This window comes from Tupaia chinensis, unplaced genomic scaffold (assembly GCF_000334495.1).
Source record: "Tupaia chinensis unplaced genomic scaffold, TupChi_1.0 Scaffold149090_1, whole genome shotgun sequence".
NCBI lineage: Eukaryota > Metazoa > Chordata > Mammalia > Scandentia > Tupaiidae > Tupaia > Tupaia belangeri.
This window is the reverse complement of record NW_006208936.1, coordinates 1,265,948-1,289,743: the sequence shown is the minus strand read 5'-3', so window position 1 is coordinate 1,289,743 and position 23,796 is coordinate 1,265,948. Positions and strand designations below refer to the sequence as shown.

General features: G+C 46.7%; 1 protein-coding gene across 1 annotated transcript in view; it reads left to right on the top strand.

Annotated features, from left to right (window-relative positions):
• The window catches only part of ST6GAL2 (ST6 beta-galactoside alpha-2,6-sialyltransferase 2), a 95,168-nt gene extending 73,577 nt beyond the window's left edge, over positions 1–21,591 (top strand). Inside the window, exon 7 of the mRNA XM_027769243.1 lies at positions 20,243–21,591. Coding sequence (XP_027625044.1) covers positions 20,243–20,514 — 272 coding nt within the window. The 3' untranslated portion in view covers positions 20,515–21,591. The remainder of the gene's footprint in view (positions 1–20,242) is intronic.
• The last annotated feature ends 2,205 nt before the right edge of the window (positions 21,592–23,796 follow it).

Below are 23,796 nucleotides of genomic sequence, written 5' to 3'. Positions count from 1 at the left end.
GCCCCCCCCCCCCCTTCCTGTCTTCTCTTTGGTCTTGATCCCCTGGTGGAGAGCCGGTCAGGTTTATCATTTAGCTGACGCTCTTAAGCAGCTGTGAAATGATGCCACCCACATCTCAATCTATCTGCCATAAGAACTTCAAAAATCAATGCGTGCTTTTTCCCCTGTTGTTCGAAAGTGTTCTCCAGATGCCCCTTCCCGTTCTGAGGTCGTGTTGAAAGGTATTGACGTCTTATCTCGGCACCTCATCGTCTCCAAACGCTAGCCTCTAACGCCAGCTCCTGTACACAGGAGTTCATCGCGCAGCCGCTGTGAAGGGTCAGGACGTGTCGATCTGCACAGTTCTGTGTGTTGGGCGGGTCGGGCAGCAGGGCGGCTGCACCAGCAAGGAGTGCCACGGGGTGTCATCAGGCCCCTCCTTCCCACCCTGCGTGGCCTCCGCGGAGGTGGGGCAGTACAAAGCACTCAGGGAACCCAGGCTCCTCCGTGCAGGAACAGCAGTCTCACCTGTAGTTACCCACACTTTCAGACGCACCGCACGCATTTTCCTATGCCTGTTTAAGGAATCTACAGCTGTCAGATAGAGGGACTAAACGTTGGCTGTTTTGAACACAAAAAGCATTTATTTGTATGGAAATGTGTCTAGTGGGTATTAGATTCCCATGGAGACACTCCTGAAGCCCATACATGTCATGATACGATGCTGTTCAGAAGCCTTGCTGCCGGGGCCTGATTTCAGCACGCAGCAGGAAGGAGGCAAGCAGGAAGGGAGCCATCCCTCCAGTGGGTATTGGCGGAGTACCTTTATGTGCCAGGCGCAGGCTGGGCCCAGGGAGATGGTAGTGAGGAAACCAGGCAAGGCTCCGCCCACCTGGAGCCCACAGCGTGATGGGGGAGGGGTCACACAGGATGTCTGCTTACCTGAATATGCTGCTGTCCCTCGGTGGGGGGTGCTGGCTCCAGGACCCCCCACAGATGCTCAAGTCCCTTATATAAAATAGCATAGTACTTGCATATAACCTACCCCATACATGTCATGATACGATGCTGTTCAGAAGCCTTGCTGCCGGGGCCTGATTTCAGCACGCAGCAGGAAGGAGGCAAGCAGGAAGGGAGCCATCCCTCCAGTGGGTATTGGCGGAGTACCTTTATGTGCCAGGCGCAGGCTGGGCCCAGGGAGATGGTAGTGAGGAAACCAGGCAAGGCTCCGCCCACCTGGAGCCCACAGCGTGATGGGGGAGGGGTCACACAGGATGTCTGCTTACCTGAATAGGCTGCTGTCCCTCGGTGGGGGGTGCTGGCTCCAGGACCCCCCACAGATGCTCAAGTCCCTTATATAAAATAGCATAGTACTTGCATATAACCTACCCACATTCTCCTGCATGCATGAAATTATTTCAAGATTACTTATATCACGTAGGGAATAATGATGAGGAAAAGTGTCCGTACATGCGTAATATAGACACAACCATCGTAGGACAAACTACATAGCCTGTGTCAACTACAATGTCACATTTCAAACCTCGCTTGGCTGAATCCCCAGCTGTGGAGCCTGCAGAAAGGGAGAGCTGCCTGGATTTACAAACTGATACGTGCAGTTAAGAAACAGGACAGGGAACCAGCAGTTAGTGTAATGGCTGTGTTGCTGGACTCCCATGTAGTAGACCACGGTTCGCGTCCCGGACCCAGTGGCTTAAAACTCACGCCGGGCGCGTGTGCGTGTGTGCGTGTGTGCCCAAGATCCCGAGAGGAGAATGGAGAAGGGATTGCGGCGTGACCATCCCCTCTGGGGGGTGACTTCTGTCTGTCTGGTGAGCACACGTGCCCTATAGCAAAAACCTCTCAAAAAAGAAAAAAGAAACAGGACAGGGCGCACCAGGGCTGGGCAGTGTCTGTTTTGCCCTCACTAGGGTCCTGCTAGGCAACAGAGTAGATACCAAAAAAAAAAAAAAAGTAATTATTTAGTGACTGAGTGAAGAATGTTCTAGCCAGTGGTTGTCAAACTATACACAGGCATCAGAGTCTTCCCAGGGGTTGTATGCTAGGAATCCATTGCCGCAAAGCAAAACTTAGATGCTGAAAAGCGCAATAAGCATTTACCATCTCACACGGTTCCTGCACGTCAGTAATCTGGGAGCAGATCAGCGGGGTGATTCTGGCTCCCCCGTTTTTCCATGTGGTTGTTATTGAGTGCTCCGGACTCGGGCTGGAGGATCTGCTTCCAAGAGGGCTCACTTGGATGGCTGTTGGCAAAAGAACCTTCCATAGGGCTGCTTGAGCATCCTTACAACATGACAGATAGTTTCCCAAGAACAGAGGGTCCAACATACACAAAAAGAAGCACATGACGCTTTCACCCTGTCATATGAGGGCGTTTGCTGTGTTCTCATTGCTAAGCGAGTCACACCATCATCGTGAGCCACTCAGCACACTGGCTGCCACGGTGCCCTGCTCTTCATGCCATCTAAAGCAGCGTGCGAGGGCCACCCCTGAGCCTCTGAATGGGTGCAGGTGGTGAGGATTTGGGTCTTTCACAAGTTTCAAGCGATGCTGATCCTGCCGATCCTGGAGCCACACTTTAAGAACAGAGTAGATATCAACGTTTTAGTGTTTCGTAATCTCAGCATCGGAGGGAAGCTGAGCGCTCCCATGCACAGGTTCCGCAGTGAGAGCTGTACCAGCAGAAGGGGCTCACTGGCTCAGGAGGAAGGGGAGGGCAGTGTTTGTAAGGCGAATACTCACTTGTTTGAACAACAGGTAGAATCACTGTGTTTAGCTAAAACAGTATAATGTATTACTAAAAATATAACTTATTTACCTTTGCTTTGGACGTTTTCTAACATTATATCCTATATTCTAGCATGATTAGACCTTAACTACAAATGCATTTCTTCTTTTTCTTTTTGAGGGGTTTTTGCTATAGGGCACATGCACTTGCCAGACAGAGAGAGACAGAGAGATAGAAAGCGAGAAATTACCCCCAGGGGGGGTGGTCACGCCACAATCCCTTCTCCTCCATTCTTCTTTCAGGATCTTGGGCACGCACGCACGCACACACACCCGGCATGAGTTTTAAGCCACCAGGTCCGAGACGCGAACCGCGGTCGACTACGTGGGAGTCCAGCAACATAGCCGCAAAAACCTCTCAAAAAAGAAAAAAGAAACAGGACAGGGCGCACCAGGGCTGGGCAGTGTCTGTTTTGCCCTCACTAGGGTCCTGCTAGGCAACAGAGTAGAGACCAAAAAAAAAAAAAAAGTAATTATTTAGTGACTGAGTGAAGAATGTTCTAGCCAGTGGTTGTCAAACTATACACAGGCATCAGAGTCTTCCCAGGGGTTGTATGCTAGGAATCCATTGCCGCAAAGCAAAACTTAGATGCTGAAAAGCGCAATAAGCATTTACCATCTCACACGGTTCCTGCACGTCAGTAATCTGGGAGCAGATCAGCGGGGTGATTCTGGCTCCCCCGTTTTTCCATGTGGTTGTTATTGAGTGCTCCGGACTCGGGCTGGAGGATCTGCTTCCAAGAGGGCTCACTTGGATGGCTGTTGGCAAAAGAACCTTCCATAGGGCTGCTTGAGCATCCTTACAACATGACAGATAGTTTCCCAAGAACAGAGGGTCCAACATACACAAAAAGAAGCACATGACGCTTTCACCCTGTCATATGAGGGCGTTTGCTGTGTTCTCATTGCTAAGCGAGTCACACCATCATCGTGAGCCACTCAGCACACTGGCTGCCACGGTGCCCTGCTCTTCATGCCATCTAAAGCAGCGTGCGAGGGCCACCCCTGAGCCTCTGAATGGGTGCAGGTGGTGAGGATTTGGGTCTTTCACAAGTTTCAAGCGATGCTGATCCTGCCGATCCTGGAGCCACACTTTAAGAACAGAGTAGATATCAACGTTTTAGTGTTTCGTAATCTCAGCATCGGAGGGAAGCTGAGCGCTCCCATGCACAGGTTCCGCAGTGAGAGCTGTACCAGCAGAAGGGGCTCACTGGCTCAGGAGGAAGGGGAGGGCAGTGTTTGTAAGGCGAATACTCACTTGTTTGAACAACAGGTAGAATCACTGTGTTTAGCTAAAACAGTATAATGTATTACTAAAAATATAACTTATTTACCTTTGCTTTGGACGTTTTCTAACATTATATCCTATATTCTAGCATGATTAGACCTTAACTACAAATGCATTTCTTCTTTTTCTTTTTGAGGGGTTTTTGCTATAGGGCACATGCACTTGCCAGACAGAGAGAGACAGAGAGATAGAAAGCGAGAAATTACCCCCAGGGGGGGTGGTCACGCCACAATCCCTTCTCCTCCATTCTTCTTTCAGGATCTTGGGCACGCACGCACGCACACACACCCGGCATGAGTTTTAAGCCACCAGGTCCGAGACGCGAACCGCGGTCGACTACGTGGGAGTCCAGCAACATAGCCATTACGCTAACCGCTGGTCCCTATTCTTTTTCTTTTGAAGACACAGCTATAATACTGAATCCCTTTACTAATGAACTGATTTTATGCTCTTAAATTTACCATAAATCGACCTACGTCACAGCTGACTGTAAACGTCTTTCTTGAAAGTGGATTTTTGTTTGCTTCTATCACGCTGGGACTGAAAGTCTTGGATATGCTGATTAGTGGGTTACAGCTTTGGGAATCAACAAAGTCCAAACTTGCATTGATTTCAGGAACTTTTGGGCAAATGGTTTGATGCAATGGCCTGAATGTTTGTCCACATTCAAAATTCGTATGTTGAACTCCTAAATCCCAAAATGTGATGGTATTAGAGGTGGGACGCTGGGAGGTGATCAGGTCATGAAGATGGAGCCCTCATGGGTAGGTCTCTATTATCAAAGAGACCCTGGAGACCCATTGCCTCTTCCACCATCTGAGGGCACAGCAAAAATATGGCCATCGGTAAACAGGAAGTGGGTTGTCGCTAGACACTGAGTCTGCCAGTGCCTCGCTTTTGGACTTCCAGCCTGTAGAGCAGCGAGAAATAAATTTGTCGTTTATAAGCCACCCAGCTTATAATACTTTGTGATAGCAACTCTAGCGGAGAACCACAGTCGGCCTACACCACCCTCCCAGCACCATCTTATATGCACTTCGGTTTTCAGCCCTAGTGCCAGCACCAGCCGTCTCCTGGGTGTCTCACAAACCACGTGGCTTTGCCCGGAGGAGTCGCCGCTGATTCCAGCACTCCATGGGCAGGGCTGAGCTTTTCCTCGGGGCTGGGAGATCTGGGAATTATTTCCTAGGAAAAAGGAAGTCAGCTTCCCAGTGAAATCAGATTTGAACAGAAATACTGAGTTTGCAACTAAGTGCATTTCACTTTTATCTGCAAATGATAGGGCTTCCTTTTCACTTAAAGGGAAACTGATAACGTGTAGGATTTGAAGAACACGCTGATCTAGCATTGAAAAAAAAGAAAAAACTCTCTAAGAACATCGTCGCTAAAACTCATTTATTATTGGGAAAACATCTGATTTTAGAAACTTTTGATTCATGTACACAGAATTTGTCAACGCTAGTAATTATGCTTTCTCTATAATAACTGATTTAGAGAACATATGTGAACAATGGTAATACTGTCATAATACAAATACATTTTTAATACATATTTTTTCTTTTTCTGGAGAGGTTTTTGCTATAGGGTGCGTGTGCTCTCCAGAAAGGCAGAGAGAGACAGACAGAAAGCAAGAAATCACTCCCCAGGGGGATGGCCACGCCACAATCCCTTCTCCTCCACTCTCCTCTCAGGATCTTGGGCATGCACACACATGCACCCAGTGTGAGTTTAAGTCACCAGGTCTGGGACTCGAACCACGGTTGACTACATGTGAGTCCAGCGACATAGGCATTACACTAACCACTGGTCCCAATACATTTTTAAAAACCATACTTTTCTTACAAGCTTACTCTAAGATTAAAAAACCACTTATTAGAGTTTTACTATCTGTAAGGTATACTGAAATTAGTCTTCTCAAATTTCTAAGTGATTTTTTTTTAAGATTATTTATTTCTTCCATGAGGTAGAAGGAAACACACCACCAACAGTAATCAACTGTAAGCAACCATCAACCACCCAGGATTGTGGGTACCATGTGCCCAGCATACTCAGGGACGTCTCTGGATGTGAACCGAGAACCCGCCCATGTGAGTCAGCCTTTCAGAGGGAAGGCCAGGGAGACCTCAGAGTGCAAACCTAGTGTCTTCCTGTGTGGCCTCGGTGTTACAGAGCTGTGTGTTATGGCTGTGTTACCGTGGCTTGGCAATTCCTATTTTTAGATCACATTTTCTACAATTGTAACGTCAGATCCCTGTTATTATTGAGCAATACTACCTAAAAAAATGCTTTGAAGAATCTTATTAAAGTCATGAATATTACTGCAACTAAACACAAAAACCTGACTTAAAGTTTCACATTGATTACTAATAATTATTTTTCAAAACGTTTAAAAACAGCTGCAAGTACTTTTTGACTTGGTAACAAGGTTCTTACTGGGAAATCAGTGGAAACCTGATTCACTTTTTTTTTTTTTTTGGGAGATTTTTGCTATAGTGCGCACGCGCTCGCCAGACAGACAGAGACATAGAGACAGAAAGTGAGAAATCACCCCCCAGGGGGGATGGCCACGCCGCAATCCCTTCTCCTCCATTCTCCTCTCGGGATCTTAGGCACGCACGCACATGCGCCCGGCGTGAGTTTTAAGCCACCAGGTCCAGGACACGAACCGCGGTCGACTACGTGGGAGTCCAGCAACATAGCCATTACGCTAACTGCTGGTTCCCGAAACCTGACTAACTTTTTAAGAATTCCCATTTCATTAGCACATATAAGCCTCAGGAGTTTTGGAGATATAAATTAGCCTCTAGAGAATGACTGTCTTGCTCCTTAGTTTTGTTACTAAGTCCTGTTTATTTATTTCTTCCATGAGTGAGAGAGACAGAGACAGAGAGAGGCAGCACCCACTATCAGGTCTTGATGCTGTGATCCACCCCAGGCTCACCATACCCTGATGGAGGGCACACACGCCCAGCATACTCAGGGTGGTCTGCACACATGTGAACCTGGAACCTTCCCATGGGATCAGTCTTGCAGAGTGGTGTGTTTTACGGCTGTACCACTCTCTAGCCCTCTTAAAAGCTTTTCTTTGAAACATTATTTTTGGAAAAAATCTCCTAGAACTTGGAGGGTCTTAGAAAAAGGGAGAAAATAACATGATAACTAATGTTTAAACAGTTTTGTAAAAGACCAGATAACTCTGTTCCTTATTTCTGGCTCATTTTATTTTAGTGTATGCTCTTCTAAATCTTGACACATCTAGATCTTAATGGAATGAGTGAGCCTCCCTCAACACGAGGGACCACACACTGGGCACGCGAGTGCTCCCTGATTGAATGAATGACGGAGTGAGTGACCGGTGATTTCTGTCACCATAGAGACTCCCACTTTGACTTAACCCGCCTCCCACACGTGTAGAAGGACACCCGCCCCTCACAGATCGCTGTGTGTGTGCTGCGGTTCTTGCCTTTGATTCTGCAGAGGCCAGACTCAAATCCTGGCTTCACCGTTCAACTAGCCGCGTGACCGTGAGCAAGTCACTAACCTCTCTCAGCCCCAGTCCTGTCGTCAGCAAGACGAAGATGCTAGTAGTAGCTCTAATTTTTAACAAGCACGAAATACGTACTGTTACCGTAAATATGCCTCATCTAAAACTGTATGCTAGCTCAGGAAGACTGTAGTCTCCACAGAAAATGACCGTGCTTCCGTTCAGCTCTGTCACCCAGGGCGGATAGACCTCTGATGTCTCATTACAGAGGCCATATGATTACATCAAATAGAATTTATGTGTATCACAATTAGGCCTTTCTTCAGTCGTTGTATATTTGGATTATCTCAAAGTAGTTGCTATTACCAGTTATATTGATGAGCCATTATATCGACATGCTAGTACATACTGTTGTTTATTCTCCGTATGAACATAGAGACTTTTCTTTCCTTTAAACTATTTCCATAAGATCAAGGGGATAGGATGTTGATGATTGTTAAATACTACTAACTTTCTCAAGAATTATCTAGTTGAAGATTTTTGGTTTTTTGTTTGTTTGTTTGTTTTGTTTTGTTTTGTTTTAAGTTTATCCATTTCTTTCTTAAGAGACAGAAAGAGACAGGCACCTCCAGCAGGGTTCTCATGCAGCAGCCCAGCCCAGCCTCAGCCAGCCCAGGTCACGGGGACATATACGCCTTTGTGCTAAAGCAGGCCCCAGCACCTTCCCGGGTGTGCCCAGCCCTGCACACCACCTGGCCCCATCTGGTTGAATTTCTCATCTGAGTCCGTGTTCGAGCTCACAGTTCCGAGAGGTGCACTGGTAGATACGTTGGAGGTGTATTGTAAGCACTGCCCTCTTCACCAGAGAAGCGGCACAGCGATTCGTGTACTCATCGGATGTATAGGTATTTTTTTAAGGTAAAAGAATGTAATGGGAATCAAGGTAATAATTTAAGTGATCCGTAAGGAATCATTTCTTTGGCACAAGTTCTTCTTAGCAGAGTCCTCACCCTGAGCCCACTGGGGGCTACTTCAGGTATGAAGAGCCTTCTTCTCTTTCCTCTTTAGTTGGATGTTAGGATCTGGTGTTCCATGGTGAGGTGGCATTGCTTCGTGCTGTGGACTGAGGACAGGAATAACTCACTCCAGTCCCAGGGGTCCTGTCTTGCCCTCACGTGGTGGAGATGTGTGTAGAAGGTTAGTAAGCTCCCCTGCGGTCTCGAGCCAGGGCAGGCTCAGTCCCACCCCTTGTGGGGGTCCAGGCAGACCAGGCAGCTCCAGCTCACGCTCTGGGCTCTCAGCCTGAGCTCCTGCAGCCAGACAGGCCTCGCCGCAGGGTCCTGCCCAACATGTGCACAGACATGGAGCTTATTTCTAATGTACAGTTGCCAAATTGTTCACCGTAGAAGCCATCTGTACTCCCACCCTTCCTTTTTTAGAAGGCCACCACTACTGATAATTTTATATGGAATTTATCACAGATGCAAACACTATAATTTCAGGCTGTTTAACATATGCACAAGAATAATATGCTTAAAAAACAAGCCATAACTTCCTTTCTTTTCCATTTTATATTGCTTTTGGGATTCGAATTTTCCAATATATCATCCAAATTCAGAACATTAACACAAAATAAAAAGCTACTTAAGATCCGTATTTGTGATTGTGTAAAACATGTCACCGTTTTGTTGATTAGAAACATCTTTTTGCATTTTCTTATAAGTAATGAATTCTGGATGTGTCTTACTATCAAATAATGTAATATAAATGAGCTTAAATATTGGTCTTTAAGTATTCTTGCATTATATTATTTTAATTACTGTGGAAGATGCTTCTTTTTTAGATCATTTTTTTTTCTAATTTGCTAGAAGGTGCTTACACTTCATGGAGAGAAAGAGAGTGTGAGAAGGCACCCCGCAGGGAGAGGAAGGACACACCATAATCCCTTCCCCTCCGTTCTCTTCTTGGGATTCAGGATTTGGGGCACACATGAACACATGGCTGGTATATTTTTCAAACTGGCAGGTCCAGGACTCGAACCACATGGAGTTGAATGCCCCAACCAACATGCCACCAGCAGATCCTGTATAATTTTTTTTTTTTTGAGAGGTTTTTTGCTATAGGGCATGTGCACTCGCCAGAAAGACAGAGCAACAGAGAGACAGAAAGCGAGAAATCATCCCCCAGGGAGGATGGCCACGCCACAATCCCTTCTCCTCCATTCTCCTCTTGGGATCTTGGGCATGCATGCACACGTGCCAGGCATGAGTTTAACCCGCTGAGTCTGGGACTCGAACCGTGGTCGACTAGTGGGAGTCCAGCGACATAGCCATTACACCAACTGCTAGTCCCGATCCTGTATACTTTTTCATAATGGCCAGAGGTCATGTGTGCTGCCAGAGACAGCGTGAGAGAGAGAGAGAGAGAAAGCCCTCACTGGGGCATGTCCACGCCGCAATCCCTTCTCCATCTCCATCCTGTCTGGATTTGGGGCACACATACGCATATGCCCAGCGTAGTTTTCAAGTTGCCAGGGCTGGGATTGGAACTATGGTGGGCCACATGAGACCCAGCTCCCTTAGCCACGATGCCACAAGCCCAGCCAGAGCTGCTGCTTAAATTACATCGAGGTCAAACTTCCCAGCCATTTTCAAATGATAAGTATTTCCTGGAAACGCTATTTAAAAAGACACCTTTTCTCTTTAAGAAATCTTAAGCATCGCTCTCATCATTTTCCCTTTTAGGACTGAATTTATGGAGAAATCACAAACAGCTGGTGTATTTCCATTAGCCTGAGGTATTCAATGTAGTTAGCCTTTCAGCTTACCGCTCATTCAGATAAATGTTTTGCAATATTCTGATGGTCATTCTCAGAAATTCCTTATTTGCCTCACATGAATTACGTTCAAGTGTTTATAAGAATTGATTTAAGCTGATGTTTTTTCCTGTTACTTAATTATGTTCTGTTTTATTCCCATAGCTCTTTTTGCTACTTGATGAAGGTTATTTTCATCAAGGAGAAAATTCCGTTATTCTTAATGATTTTGGATGTCATTTTAAGCATACTGCCAGGTGAAAAGCAAGATAATTTTGGTGTAATCACAATTAAGCTAAATGCTAAATGATTAAACTATACTATGCTCCGACAACACATCAAATGTATCTGTACTTGCAAGGTAGAGATTTATAGAGAAAACCTTATCCATTTAGAATTTGTGAGAGTCTGAATATGGGTTAAAGCTTGCCTTTTATAGGGACCAGCAGTTAGCATAATGGCTATGTCACTGGACTCTCACGTAGTTGACCGCGGTTCGAGTCCCAGACCCTGCGGCTTAAACTCACACCAGGCGTGTGGCCATCCTCCCTGGGGGGTGATTTCTCGCTTTCTGTATCTCTGTCTGTCTGGTGAGCGCATGCGCCCTACAACAAAAACCTCTCAAAAAAAAAAAAAAAAGCTTGCCTTTTATCCAGATTTGGGGGCAAACCAACAAATGTTCCTTTGCTATATAATATAACAGTTTTTAAGACCAGCTGAAATGCTTTCTAATTGATTTGATAACTGTATTGCATAATATTTAAAAACATGTAATTTGGCAAATATATACCTCTTGAGTCACAATTGCCTGGAAAATAATATTTTTTTTTTCCTTTAAATGAATCTCTCATATGGACTTATTTGGAAAAACTGGCCACATAAGAAAGTTAACATTAACCGAATTCTGTTTAAAGATTTTGAACACTGGGCCACATGCCCATTTGATTATCTTGGAAAAATACATTTAAAAATGTTTAAATATTTGTCTGCTGACCGAAAAGCCCAGCCTCATATTAAATGAGCTAAAACTTTTATTCGTGATGATAAGTTTTGGCAGACAGTCCATTACTTAACATCAAAGTTTCCTAAGTGATTTTTAAGTTATTCATCCCTGACGTGCGTAGTATTAGATGATTTGTATTCTTCCATTTTAGGTAATCCTCAGCAGACAGGAGAGGAAATGAAAAAAAAAAATCAATAACATTTTGAGCATAACCAGATGTGGATTCCCCATGTCAGTGCGGCATGGGGAAATGATGGTGGAACATGATACTTCGAATTTGTACATACCTGGTGTCTGCCCCGGAAAGACTTAGCATGGCAGGCCGGACTGCTGCTCCTTAGCAAGGCCTGCTGACAAGGCTGGCCCTCGGCTGGGTCTGGGAACGTGGGTTTGATCAGCGTGGTCGGCTGTGCCTTCACATGGTTCGGGTGTACTAAGCAGTGTGTGCTCTCCTGGGGGTGTCCGGGCTTTCTGTGTGAGCCGGGCAGGCTGCCTCCCAGCCAGCTCCCAGTGAACACCGTGGCGGCCGAGTCTCCAGCAAGCTTTCCTAGCTGGTAGCACTCCATACATGGTGTCGCCGTAGACATTTCGAGCCGCCGTGGCAGACATGCCATAGACAGCGTGACTTACACGACAGAACTGCGTCTCGCACCGTCCTGGGTGCTGGGAAGTGCAAGCGCATGGCCAGCTCATGTCCTTCCAGGGGAGGACCTGCTTCCTGGGTCCTCGATGGCTGCCGACCTGCCGTGTCCCCGTGGGGGTCATCGTAGACAGAGATCGTGCCTGCAGTGTCTCTTACTGGGGCACTGATCCCATTCCCAAGGGCTCCAGCCCCATGACCCCAAGATTTAACATGGCAGCTCTTCACCTCCCAGTGGCCCAGCTCCTCGTACGGTCCTCTGGGAACAGGAGCCCAGGGGAGGAACTGGAAGCGGGACAGGGCGGGGCACCTCAGTCCACAGAAGGTGCTGCAGGTCATTAGTGGGGGGCTAGGTGCCTGCCTGAACCCCGGGGAGAGGACCTGGAAGCTTGCACCTGCCCTTCCTCTGGGGGCACCCCAACACTTGGCCCTCATCCTGACTGACCTTCCCTGTCTCCTTTTGCTGTAACAAATTGTAGCTCTAAGCATGAGTGCATATTGGACTTCTGGTTGTCCAGCAGCTCATCCAATGAAGCAGAGTGCTGAGACTTCTGACTCACTATCTTCCTGGTGGTGACTCAGAGAATGCTTGCCAGCCATGTGCTGTGGCATTTATGTCACTCCTTGTCAGGCCCAGCGTCACAGTGCTGCTGCAGAGACCTGGTGGTAGTGCACACACCTTTTTCTCAGTGAGACATTGGGACACTGTCTTAATCTGTTTGTTGCTACCAGAAATACCTGAGATGGAGTGAATTGAAGAGAATAGAGGTTTATTTCAGCTCGCAGGTCTGGGGGCTGGAGAGTCCAAAGGCATCAGGAAACGGCAGAAGGCAGAAGTTTCGGGAGATCAGAGCGAGTACCCACGTGGCTGGCTTACGTTCTTTCTCCCTCCCGCCATCCTGTTCTCCTCCGTTTATAGACCACCAGAAAGTGATCGTGGAGGCCTTGCCCTATGGCTTGCACTTTCAAAGGCCCGCAGGGGCGCTGGATATAATCAAGTGAAGTCTTCGCCCTCCTATCTCAGGACAGGGGTTGAGGACTGGAATTTGGAGAGGACGCAGTCAGACTCTAGCAGGTCTTTTCTTCAAGTCCTCCTCAGACTGGTCCTAAGCTTGCCACCTGTTTTTAAATGTCACAGTGAGTTCTTTAATGTAATTTTTTTAAAAAGAACTCTCTAAATCTCCAGTGATTATCATGCTCAATATGATAAATGTTGAATTTAATTGAAGAGCTTGCATTGGCACTTGAAGACTGTTCTTCCCCATTCCTGCCTCAGCCCTGCCTCCCTGCAGCCTCTGCCCCGCTCCCCCAGTCCTGCTCCCTCGCACATCTGACTACGTAAGCGCCGATACAGACCAGGGGACACCAAACGTTCATGGAAATGGAGTTTAAGTTTCTTTTAGTGCAAAAAAGTTTTGAAATCCATGTATTTTGTTTTGTTTAGGCTTTTGCTATAGGGCACGTGCACTTACCAGAAAGAGACAGAGAGAGAGGGAGAGAGATGGCTCTCAGGGGTCTGGCCATGCTGCAATCCTTTCTCCTCCATTCTCTTGGAATTTGGGGTGCATGCACACATGCGCTTGGCATGTTTTCCAAGCCACTGGTCTGAGACTCAAACCATGGAGTCAGCCATGTGGGGTCCCGCACCTTAACCACTGCTACTGGCCCACCATGCTAATTTTTTATATAGATATTTTTTATAAACTTTTTGAAGACCCCCTCATTCCTCCAAACATTGTCTACCTACTTCCTTCACGCACGGTGTGAAGAAGCTTAGTCTTCTGGTTCTGTGTGTTGCTAAGTACTGTTAACAACTCTTAGGGAAGTGATGTGTAGATTTAACCACCTTTGGTAATAATTATTTTCAGTATTTATTTTATGACAGAGTGAGTCTAAACTCAAATTTGTGTGTAACAACCTTAAAATATTAAAAGGCAAATAATGCATATGCCAAATGAACTGGCCATACTGAATAGACAGAGTGTAAAACAGTAAAGGATACCCACCTCCTTTGGTTCCATAAATCTTCTAGTCCACCTTTCACATGTGCCCAGTGAGTTGTACATTTTTTTCCTTCGCTTTGGAATAACCTCCATAGAAATTCTGTTGTCAGTACTGTTGCTGACGACCATTTAAACTCTTAAGACAGATTTTGCTATTTCTTTTTTTATTTTTTTTTTGAGAGGTTTTTGCTATAGGGTGTGTGGCTTGCCAGAGAGACAGACAGACAGAAAGCAAGAAATCACTCCCCAGGGGGGATGGCCATGCCGCAATCCCTTCTCCTCCATTCTCCTCTCGGGATCTTGGGCACGCACAGGTGCCTGGCGTGAGTTTAAGCTGCTGGGTCCAGGACTCGAACCGCGGTCAACTACATGGGAGTCCAGCAACATAGGCATTACACTAATTGCTGGTCCCAGATTTTGCTATTTCTTAGCATTTAGGATGCTCTAAGGTCAAGGAGGAGTTACAAGTTCATACAGGAATAGAAATGAGATGGGAAACCATGGCAGCTAAATCTCCATCTCATGGACAAAAATCAGGAGGACTTATACAGATAGTTTGGCACACAAATGAATTGGCCATACTGAATGGACAGAGTGTAAAACAGTAAAGGATACCCACCTCCTTTGGTTCCATAAATCTTCTCATCCACCTTTCACATGTGCCCAGTGAGTTGTAAAGAGCACACACTCTCTCAACCACTGTTGGCCTTAAGTACTCACTGCCATGAGCTAAGTACAAAATCCTCTATTTCTGAAGCTCCAGAAGTTATTTTGAAAATACAAAATACTGGGTGGGACCAACAGTTAGCATAATGGCTATGTCACTGGACTCCCACGTAGTCGACCGTGGTTTGTGTCCCAAACCCAGTAGCTTAAACTCACGCCAGGCGTGTGTGCATGCATGCCCAAGATCCCGAGAGGAGAATGGAGGAGAAGGGATTGCGGCGTGGCCATCCCCCCTGGGGGGTGATTTCTCGCTTTCTGTCTCTATGTCTCTCTCTGTCTTTCTGGTGAGCGCATACCCCCTCTAGCAAAAAACTCTCAAAAAAAAAATATATATATATACAAAATACTGAGCCAGCCCCGTGGCCTAGTGGCTGACCATGCGGTTTGAATTCCAACCCTGGTGGCTTCAAAAGCACACAGGGTGCATGTTTGTATCCCAGATGGAGAAATGAAGGGGAAAGGCTTGTGGCAAGACCATTCCTTACTGAGTAGTGCTTTCTGTCTTTCTGTGTCCCTGGTTAGCACACACACCATCTGGCAATTAAAAAATACATATACAAAGTCCTATTATTAGACAACACTAAATGTATTTATTTACTCATATAAAACCTATAACTTTTTACCTAATCTTATGACAGGAACCTGTGTTGTGTATTTAGCAAATATAGCGGGACTTCAAAAAGTTTGTGGAAAGGACCAGCAGGTGGTGTGATGGGCAAGGCACTGGATTCCCAAATGGCTGACTGCGGTTCAAGTCCCGGACCTGGTGACTTGCTTTCTCACTCTCTCTCTCTCACTCTCTCTTTCTCTCTCTGGTGAGTACCTGTGCCCTGTAGCAAATTTTTAAAATAATGATGATAAATAAAAATCAAGTAAGATAATTTATGTTGTGCCAAAAAAATTTAAATCCATAGTTTTTCATAATATGCATTTTCCATGAACTTTGTAAAGCCCACCCCCCATATGTGAATTGAAATGTAACAATTAATTAGCAATAAGAGTATAAATTTTCTCTGAAAACCTTTCTGGAAAAAAACAGTTAGATTCAAACACCTAATAGCTCTTTGAGACTGAGAAGATAGCAAGTACATGTGGGGAAACTCCCCTGGGTTTGTCTTTGCACTTCTACTGGGTTGTGTAGAAGTACAGTTTTTGTTTTTGTTTTGTCAAGTCTGGGACTCGAACTGCAGTCGTCCACGTGGGAGTCCAACATCTTAACCACTACACCACCCACTGGCCCTATAAGTACAGTTTTAGATGCACTGTCAATGTGCAGAATGTCTCCCAGGAATGTTGGTGATTAGTCTACGACTAGATTCTAAATTGGAAGTATTTCGACACTTTGCAGTGATTTAATGTAGCGATGGCATCAAAATTGATGCTCACTTTGCTAGTAACTGGTGGTACTGTATGTGTGTATCTCAAAAACTTTGTGGAAAATGGAATTAAAGTACAAGTTTATTTTAGTGCAGAAACTCCTGACATCCATTTATTGTCGTTCGTAATACATGTTTCCTATGAACTCTCTGAAGACCTCTCGTATTTTATAAAACTACTGGTCTGTGATGGATTGGCTGTTTTGTCCCCATGGCCCTTCATGGCAGAATTTAGGAATGCATGTTAGGGCCAGCTCCACAGCACGATGGTCGAGTGCTTGTTTATAGGGATCTGGACCCACGTGGCCCACCGCAGTTCAAGTCCCAGCCCCGTGGCTTAGAAAACACTCTGGTTGCATGTGTGTGCATGCCCAAATTCTGGCAGAGAAGTGGAGGAAAAGATTTCTGCATGACTACACCCCATTAGGAGATACTCTCTCTCTCTCTCTCTCTCTCTCTCTCTGTCTCTGTCTCTCTGGAAAATGCATACACTCTCTGATGATGGGTATAAAAAAAATATGTATTTAAAAATTCAGATTCCTGAACTCCAACACAAACCAGTAGACCCCAAATTTGTGCAAATGGGGATAGTTTCCAGGAATCTGCATTTCAACTAGCTGCCTGGTCTCTCTTTTCCATGATCAAGTTTGAGAACTGCTTTAGAGGCCAGGCCGATTGCATGACTAATGTATGGAGGGACCTCAAAATGTTTGAGGGGAAAAAAATGAGGTTAGATTTGAGTTTATTTTGCTGCAAAAAAAATGTGAAATCCATATATAGTTTTTAGACAATACTCATTTTCATGAACTCTTTGAAGACCCCCATGTATAATCCTGGCTTCTGAAAGCCATCCAGGTTAAGAACCAGAGCTGAGAAGGTTAAACTCGCACACAACTGACTTTCCCCCATGGCTGCAGTGTGTCCCTGGCTCATGGAAATGCCCACAGAACAGACCTGTGCTTTCTGGGTAGAGATCCACCGCTAGTTTGTAAGATGCCCTGAGCAAGAGACGCCCTCGAGTCCGCCGCCCTGCCCTGTGCAGGAACACGGTGTAATAGATTCATCCGGGGGCCCCAGATGTGAAGAGCACCCCGTAGCAGGGGCTCCTGGTGCACCACCAGCCCAGGCTCCCATGCCCAGGTGAGGAGGCGCAGCCCACGCTGGGCACGTTGCAGGCTCTCACTCCACGGTCCTGGGGGAGACACCATGAACCACTTCAGCTCAAGACACCGGCCCGGGAAACCATCTCCAGAGAACGCAGGTGGGGTTTTCTGAGTATTTGTAGAAAATGCATATTGGGAAAAACCTATGCAAGAATTTTACATTTTCACCAAAACAAACTCCTACTTTAATGTTACTTTTATTTTTTAATTTTTTACAAACTTTTTGAAGTCTCTTCATACATGTCACAGAGTTTCTTGTTTGTTCAGGTTTAAAGTGATCACAAATAAAAGAAGGATTTAATTCTGCCTAAGCAGATGGCTTTTCTTCTTTTTTTTTTTCTTTTTTCTTTTTTTTTTTTTATTTTCTTGCCAGAGAGTGCGTGAGCTCACCAGAGAGAGACTGTGAGAGGAAAAGTGAGAAATCACCCCCCAGCAAGGATGGCCACGCCGAAAAATCTCTTCTCTTCCATTCTCTTCTCAGGATTTTGGCCATGCACACGCACGTATTTTGTGTGGTTTGTAGGCCGCCAGGCCTGAGCTGGGACTCAAACTGTGGTCAGCCATGTGGGAGTCCAGTGTCTTGAACATCATGCTACCTGTTGGTCCCGGCTTTTCTTATTTATCATGTTAATTCTTTGTAGATGATAATTGCTCAGAAGAGGAGGAGGATTTCATCACCTGTGTGGCTGGAGCTGCCTGGAGGCAGCTCTCTTGGCTCCACTGGAATCATAGTGGCTTCAAGCCAGCCAAGGAAGGGGCTGCTGCTGGGTAATAGGTCATCGGAGGAGAAGGGAGGCAGCTGGTAGACCTGGGAGGACGAGGAGAGGAACTGGGTCCAGCCTGTAGCCTAGTAGTTAAGAGAACCAGGTCCCACATGGCCAACTACAGTTTGCATCCCAGCCCTGGCAGCTTGACAAACATTGCAGGTGCATGTGCATGCATGCCCAGAATCCTGACAGGATGCAGAAATGGAGGAGATGGCATTGCAGCCTGACCACCCCCCCCGCTGGGGGGGGCCTTCCTCTCTCTTTCTCTCTTTCCTTCTGGCAAGCACAGGCACCCTCTGGCAGTTTAAAAAGGAAGCAGAGGGGCTGACTGATAGCTTGAAGTGTTGACATCAGTCTTGAGAACAGAGGTCTACACTGTGGACTTAAGCGCTTACCCTCCTCTGTGTGAGGAGGGCGTCTGCTCTCGGGCACTGCGCTGTCTCGGGCTGTGGTCTAAACTGAGGGCCGCTGCTGTACCTGGGGCGGTCCTCCTTGTCCCTCCACCCCTGTGGCCAGGCAGCTGCTCGGCGTCAGGCTTCATGTCTTCTGGGCAGGCTTTCAGGTCTCCAGGCAGAATCACACCCCTGTCTCCTCTCCCCCTGGGTCCATCGTCCAGGATGTCTCGTGTGGGTTTCTGTGATGCAAACGCAGTTGGTTCATTGGGGACTGTAACTGTCCTCTGGAGACACAGGAACTGTGTGGCTTTACGGTTTTGACGTAACAAGGGATATCACTTTCAGAAAAGGGATAAACTTCTCTTTCTCTTAAACAATTTCAATTTAACAATGCTGCTTGTGGTTCTGTGGAAAAGAAAAAAAGAAAGTCCGGGTTAATAATTAGATGGTGGCACGGCCTCTGTGACGCACTCAGTGGTGTGCCGGACTGCAGCGTGGAAGCCACGTGGCGGACTGCTGTTCAGATCCCTCGCCTCATTGTGAAACCTGCAGGTGTGCATGTGCGTGCCCAAGACCCTAACCAGCTGGAGGGCTAGGGCAGGGGACCAGGGCATGACAAAGTCTTATTGCGGATGCCCCCCCGTCCTGCCTCTGCCTCCCTCTCTGTGGCCCACACAAATGGACAACGATGAATTTTTTTAAAAATGAATTCAGTTTGCTCAGTGATGATTCTGTGTTGAAGTTACCTATTTGAAACACGAAGAAAACACTTTAATACTGACTTCTAGTGAGAAAAATCATGTTGTTATTCTAATACCAATCTTTTTTTTTAAGAATTATTTAATTTTATTTGATATTATTATTTATTTATTTTCATTTGGCCAGACAGATTCAGAGAGAGAGAGAGAGAGAAAGTGAGAAAGCAAGTCAACAGGTCTGGGACTTGAACTGTGGTTAGCAAGGTGGGAGTCCAGCACCTTAACCACTACTCCACCTGCCGGCCCCCTAATACCAGTCTTCAATGCTGCGTGTCTCTCACTCTGTTTCTTTCCATTTAAACAGCTATTTTATAGCAGCTATGTTGTTGTATGGTTCTGTTTTACGACTTCCCAAACAACTGTCCTCTGGTCAGATTACAATCAGGTGACTCTTTTATAATCAGTGTTCATAACAGCCGTTTGTTCGGACCATAGCGCTCTAGCGTTTCACGTCAGGCAGGGTGCGCGTCGAATGTGGCCCCTGACGGTCTAACTCAGGGTGCAGATCTGCCCTCATGACGATGTGGTGTCCTTGAGTCCAGTGAACTCGTTTTCCCCTCTCATTCCCAGGCCTACAGTAATCAACTGAACACATGTAGTGTTACATCTTGTTTTTCCTTCTTCCTTGAGGCAGGGTCTTGCCGGGACCACAAATACGTGGCACCACGCCTGGCATTTTCAGACATGGTCTCGCCACGTGGCACAGTCCAGCCTTGAGCTTGGGATTGTCTTGCCTCAGTCTCCTGAGTCACTGGGACTACAGGCACCTCGCCTTTAGGTTGGAGTGGGATCGAACTGGCCCTCTCCTGTGTTCCAGCTTGTGGAGCATGGTGTCTTAACAGCACACACGACCACAGCTGGGCCAGCGTCACACGCTAACATGCTCCACACCCCGGGAACCGCATGCTCACCACTCGGCGGAAGTTACCATGCTGCAGATGGAGAGAGAACGGGAAACCAAAGGCAGGGCCAAGCAGGAAACCTCATCCCTCTCACGTAGAGTTGCTCACGGGGTTCTAATTTTCTGTCCGTGCCAGGAATCCTCATCATGATGTCGCTGTGCAGAGAGGTGCACGTGTACGAGTATATCCCGTCCGTGCGGCAGACGGAGCTGTGCCACTACCACGAGCTGTACTACGACGCGGCCTGCACCCTCGGGGCGTACCACCCCCTGCTCTACGAGAAGCTCCTGGTGCAGCGCCTGAACCTGGGCACCCAGGGGGACTTGCATCGCAAGGGCAAGGTGGTCCTGCCGGGCTTCCAGGCCGTGCGCTGCCCCACGCACAACCCTGCCGTGCCACAGTCTTAGAAAGGAGCCCTGGGAATCAATGTGCAATAAGGTACTACTGCCGTGCGCCAAGTCACAAGAGAATACTTGAAGATAGAGTTTAGCCAATGTAGTTTGGAGTCTTGAAACTGTAATTTAGTGGTGGCCACGAGAGTTCTTTCTAAGCCATCAAGTATTTATTACCACTTTGAATATAGAAACAGAGTTTAAAAAAAAAAAAAAAGCTCAAGAAAGATGTAGAAAGCGGATAGCTGAAAAGGAAACACATGCATAACCATGGGTATGATAATCTCCAAAAAGGTGAACCTCTTCTTTGCCATGGCTACCCATCAGAGTTGGTTTCTACTAAAGGTTTTATTGATACTCCTGGTAACACGGATTGGATTCTGTCTAGAAGCGTGCAGGTTGAGGTGTGGCGTCCACAGCATGTCTGTGTCACTTACTGCACCATCGTTGAACACCCTAGGCTGTACGATGGACGTCCAAACTACCACTCAGGTGTGTTGATTTGAACAGCAAAACCCCCCGTATATCCCATCAGGGGATGTTCACAACCATCAGCGTTTTTGTCTAGTCTTCCAAGTGGTCTTACTTATGGGCATTTTGATTATCTATCAATAAGTAATCTCCTTTGGTAGTATGAGAACTTGGCTGGAGAAAAATGAACTGGGGTCAATCAATCCCATTTCTGACCATTGCATTCTCCTTACCACTTCTCATTGCCCACCAAACACTTTGCTTTCTCAGTCAGGACACATTTCTAAAACCATAAGGCATGCATCTTGAAGGGTCCCAAACAAGCCAGACCCTGTTAGGCCCCTTGTTTCCCTGCAATTTTTCAGCACTGGAGTAGGAGCGTTGCTACCCCACAGACGAGCAGAACTCACCAGCAAGCGGACAGACTCTCGGGGCTGCAGGCCGGCCCTGCTAGTTTTGTTCTCCGGCTCTGGCCCTGTACCTCCTCACCTACAGGGACCCCCTGCCCAACTCTTCCATAGCCGGTGACACACACGGCAGCCCTGTGGAAGAAGGCGGGAGACACTGCCCTCCTTCCAACGTTCAAGGAAGGACTTGCAGGCTGGCGCCCTCCGCGGAGACAGATACATCCAACGTTCAAGGAAGGACTTGCAGGCTGGCATCCTCCACGGAGACAGATACGTACCTATGGTTTGACGCAGACTTCTGGCAGATTTTCATCAACTCTTGGGGACTCAAAAGACTTTTCACTACTTCGTCCTACATACTAACATTCAGAAATCCAGTCTTTTCTTTTCCACAAATACGTGTTATGTCTGTAGCATGACAAAGCCATATAATTAAATAAAATTGTGTAAAAACATTGTTCTTTAACAAGGAAAACACATGGAGGCTTCAGAAGAAAAGGCAGCTGGAGGGAGGTTTGTACCCCAATGTGTTAGCCCTAGGCTTCGGTTTCTGTTTCTGATCACAAAATTTTTGTCACTGATATTATTTTGTGCTTTGGTTTTTCTCTATGAATATAGTCATGCAGACATATTTCGAAATACCTTAATCAGACATGCTGTTATTTCAATACATAACCAAAACATATCCCAGTGGTCCATTAGGACTTTTGGCAGTGACGGTAACAGCTTAATGAAGCACATCCTCCCTTGCAAAGTGTGGATGTCGGGAGAGTTTGGTGGAGAAAGTTTTGTTTGTCTGTCTCAAGATTGTTTTTTCCAGAATGCTCTCGGGACTACTTTCTTGAGCAAGAACGGTTTTCAGGGGCTGACAGCTTCTATGTGCTAGTTTACTGAGAAACCGCGTTGGAAAACAGACATCTGCGCTTATTATCATAGTGACGGGGAAGTGATGGAAAAGCTTCACCCATGATGCTTTCTAATAAAAGCCCACTTAGAGAGTTTGGCTTCTACACCTGTGCAGAGAGGTAGAGAGTCTCGTCCTACATGCTGACTGGCATCTGAGTAGACATGGCCAGGCCACATTTCTTTGGAGTTGCCTAAAGGAGCCTGGCCTTGCCCACATGTTCACATGCGTATAAGCGTTCAGTAGCTCTGGAACATGACCGAGGGAGCGCCGAGGTGGGGTGCCATCCTTAGATCTTTTCTGGATCCTTCCAGGCTTTGCCTTTACATGCCCACAACTATCAAAGTCTTCCAAGTGTTCTTACTCGTGAGCATCCTTACTATCTGGGTCAGTCCTCCTTGGGAGAGAGGAGAGCTTCGTTAGAGGATAATTTATAGACGTCAATCAAAATACAGAGTTCAAAATCTCCAGAAAACAAAGCTTTTTAAGTGGTATTTTGTTGTAACCTGTGTACTTTGGAAAGACTACTCCATTTCACTGAGGTTACAAGAAAGACTGAAGCGCATAAAGGAAGTTTAATTAAAATCTTTGAATTTACTATGGCCTTAAAGACCCTGGGGAGTCAGGGTCTGTTAAACACTCAGAAAATGTGATGCACGTGTTAATGCAGTGTGGGCCGAGCATTCTCCTGCTGAGGGTTTAAATCGTCGGCCTCTCAGACGTGTTACGCACTTCCGGCTAACGTGACGACTGCTTCTGGTGTGACCCAGAGGGGCCCTCGGTGGCCAGGTGTCGCCAGATGTTAGGAAGTGCTGTGTGCCACAGGTACTGCCTCCTGGTACATGCAAGGCCCGTCTGTGCAGTGTGAGCAGTAAGGGGATTCCACCCCGTTTCTTTCCAGCTCTGTCCCTTCCAGAACGCTCCGCTTTCTTTGGTGCATGTAATAGATAAAACCCTCATGTAACCGAAATCCATTCCACTTTTCATTCTTTTTTGGGGGGTGAGGAGAGGATTTTTTTTGCTATAGGGTGCATGCACTCACCTAAAAAGACAGAGAGAGACAGATAGCAAGAAATCACCCCCCAGGGGGGATGGCCACACCGCAATCCCTTCTCCTCCATTCTCTTGGGATCTTGGACATGCACGCACATGCGCCTGGCGTGAGTTTAAGCCACCAGGTCCAGGACTGGAACCACGGTCGACTACGTGGGAGTCCAGCGACATAGCCATTACGCTAACTGCTGGTCCCCCATTTTTCATTCTTAGGATTAACAGATGTACTGGGTTGTATTTCAAGATAATTTCACTCTCTCTTTTGTTGTTGTTGTCACAAAGAAACAAATGGTGACCAAGGTTGACAACTCAACTGCATGTGGATTACCCTAACTCATTTGTCTAGTCAGCGCACCAGGCACAAGGCTAACGTTTGATGGCTGTGGCCTCCTCTCCGTCCCCTGGACTATCAATGCTGACCTTCCCACTACATGCTTATAGGGCTGCTTGCATCAGGAATGC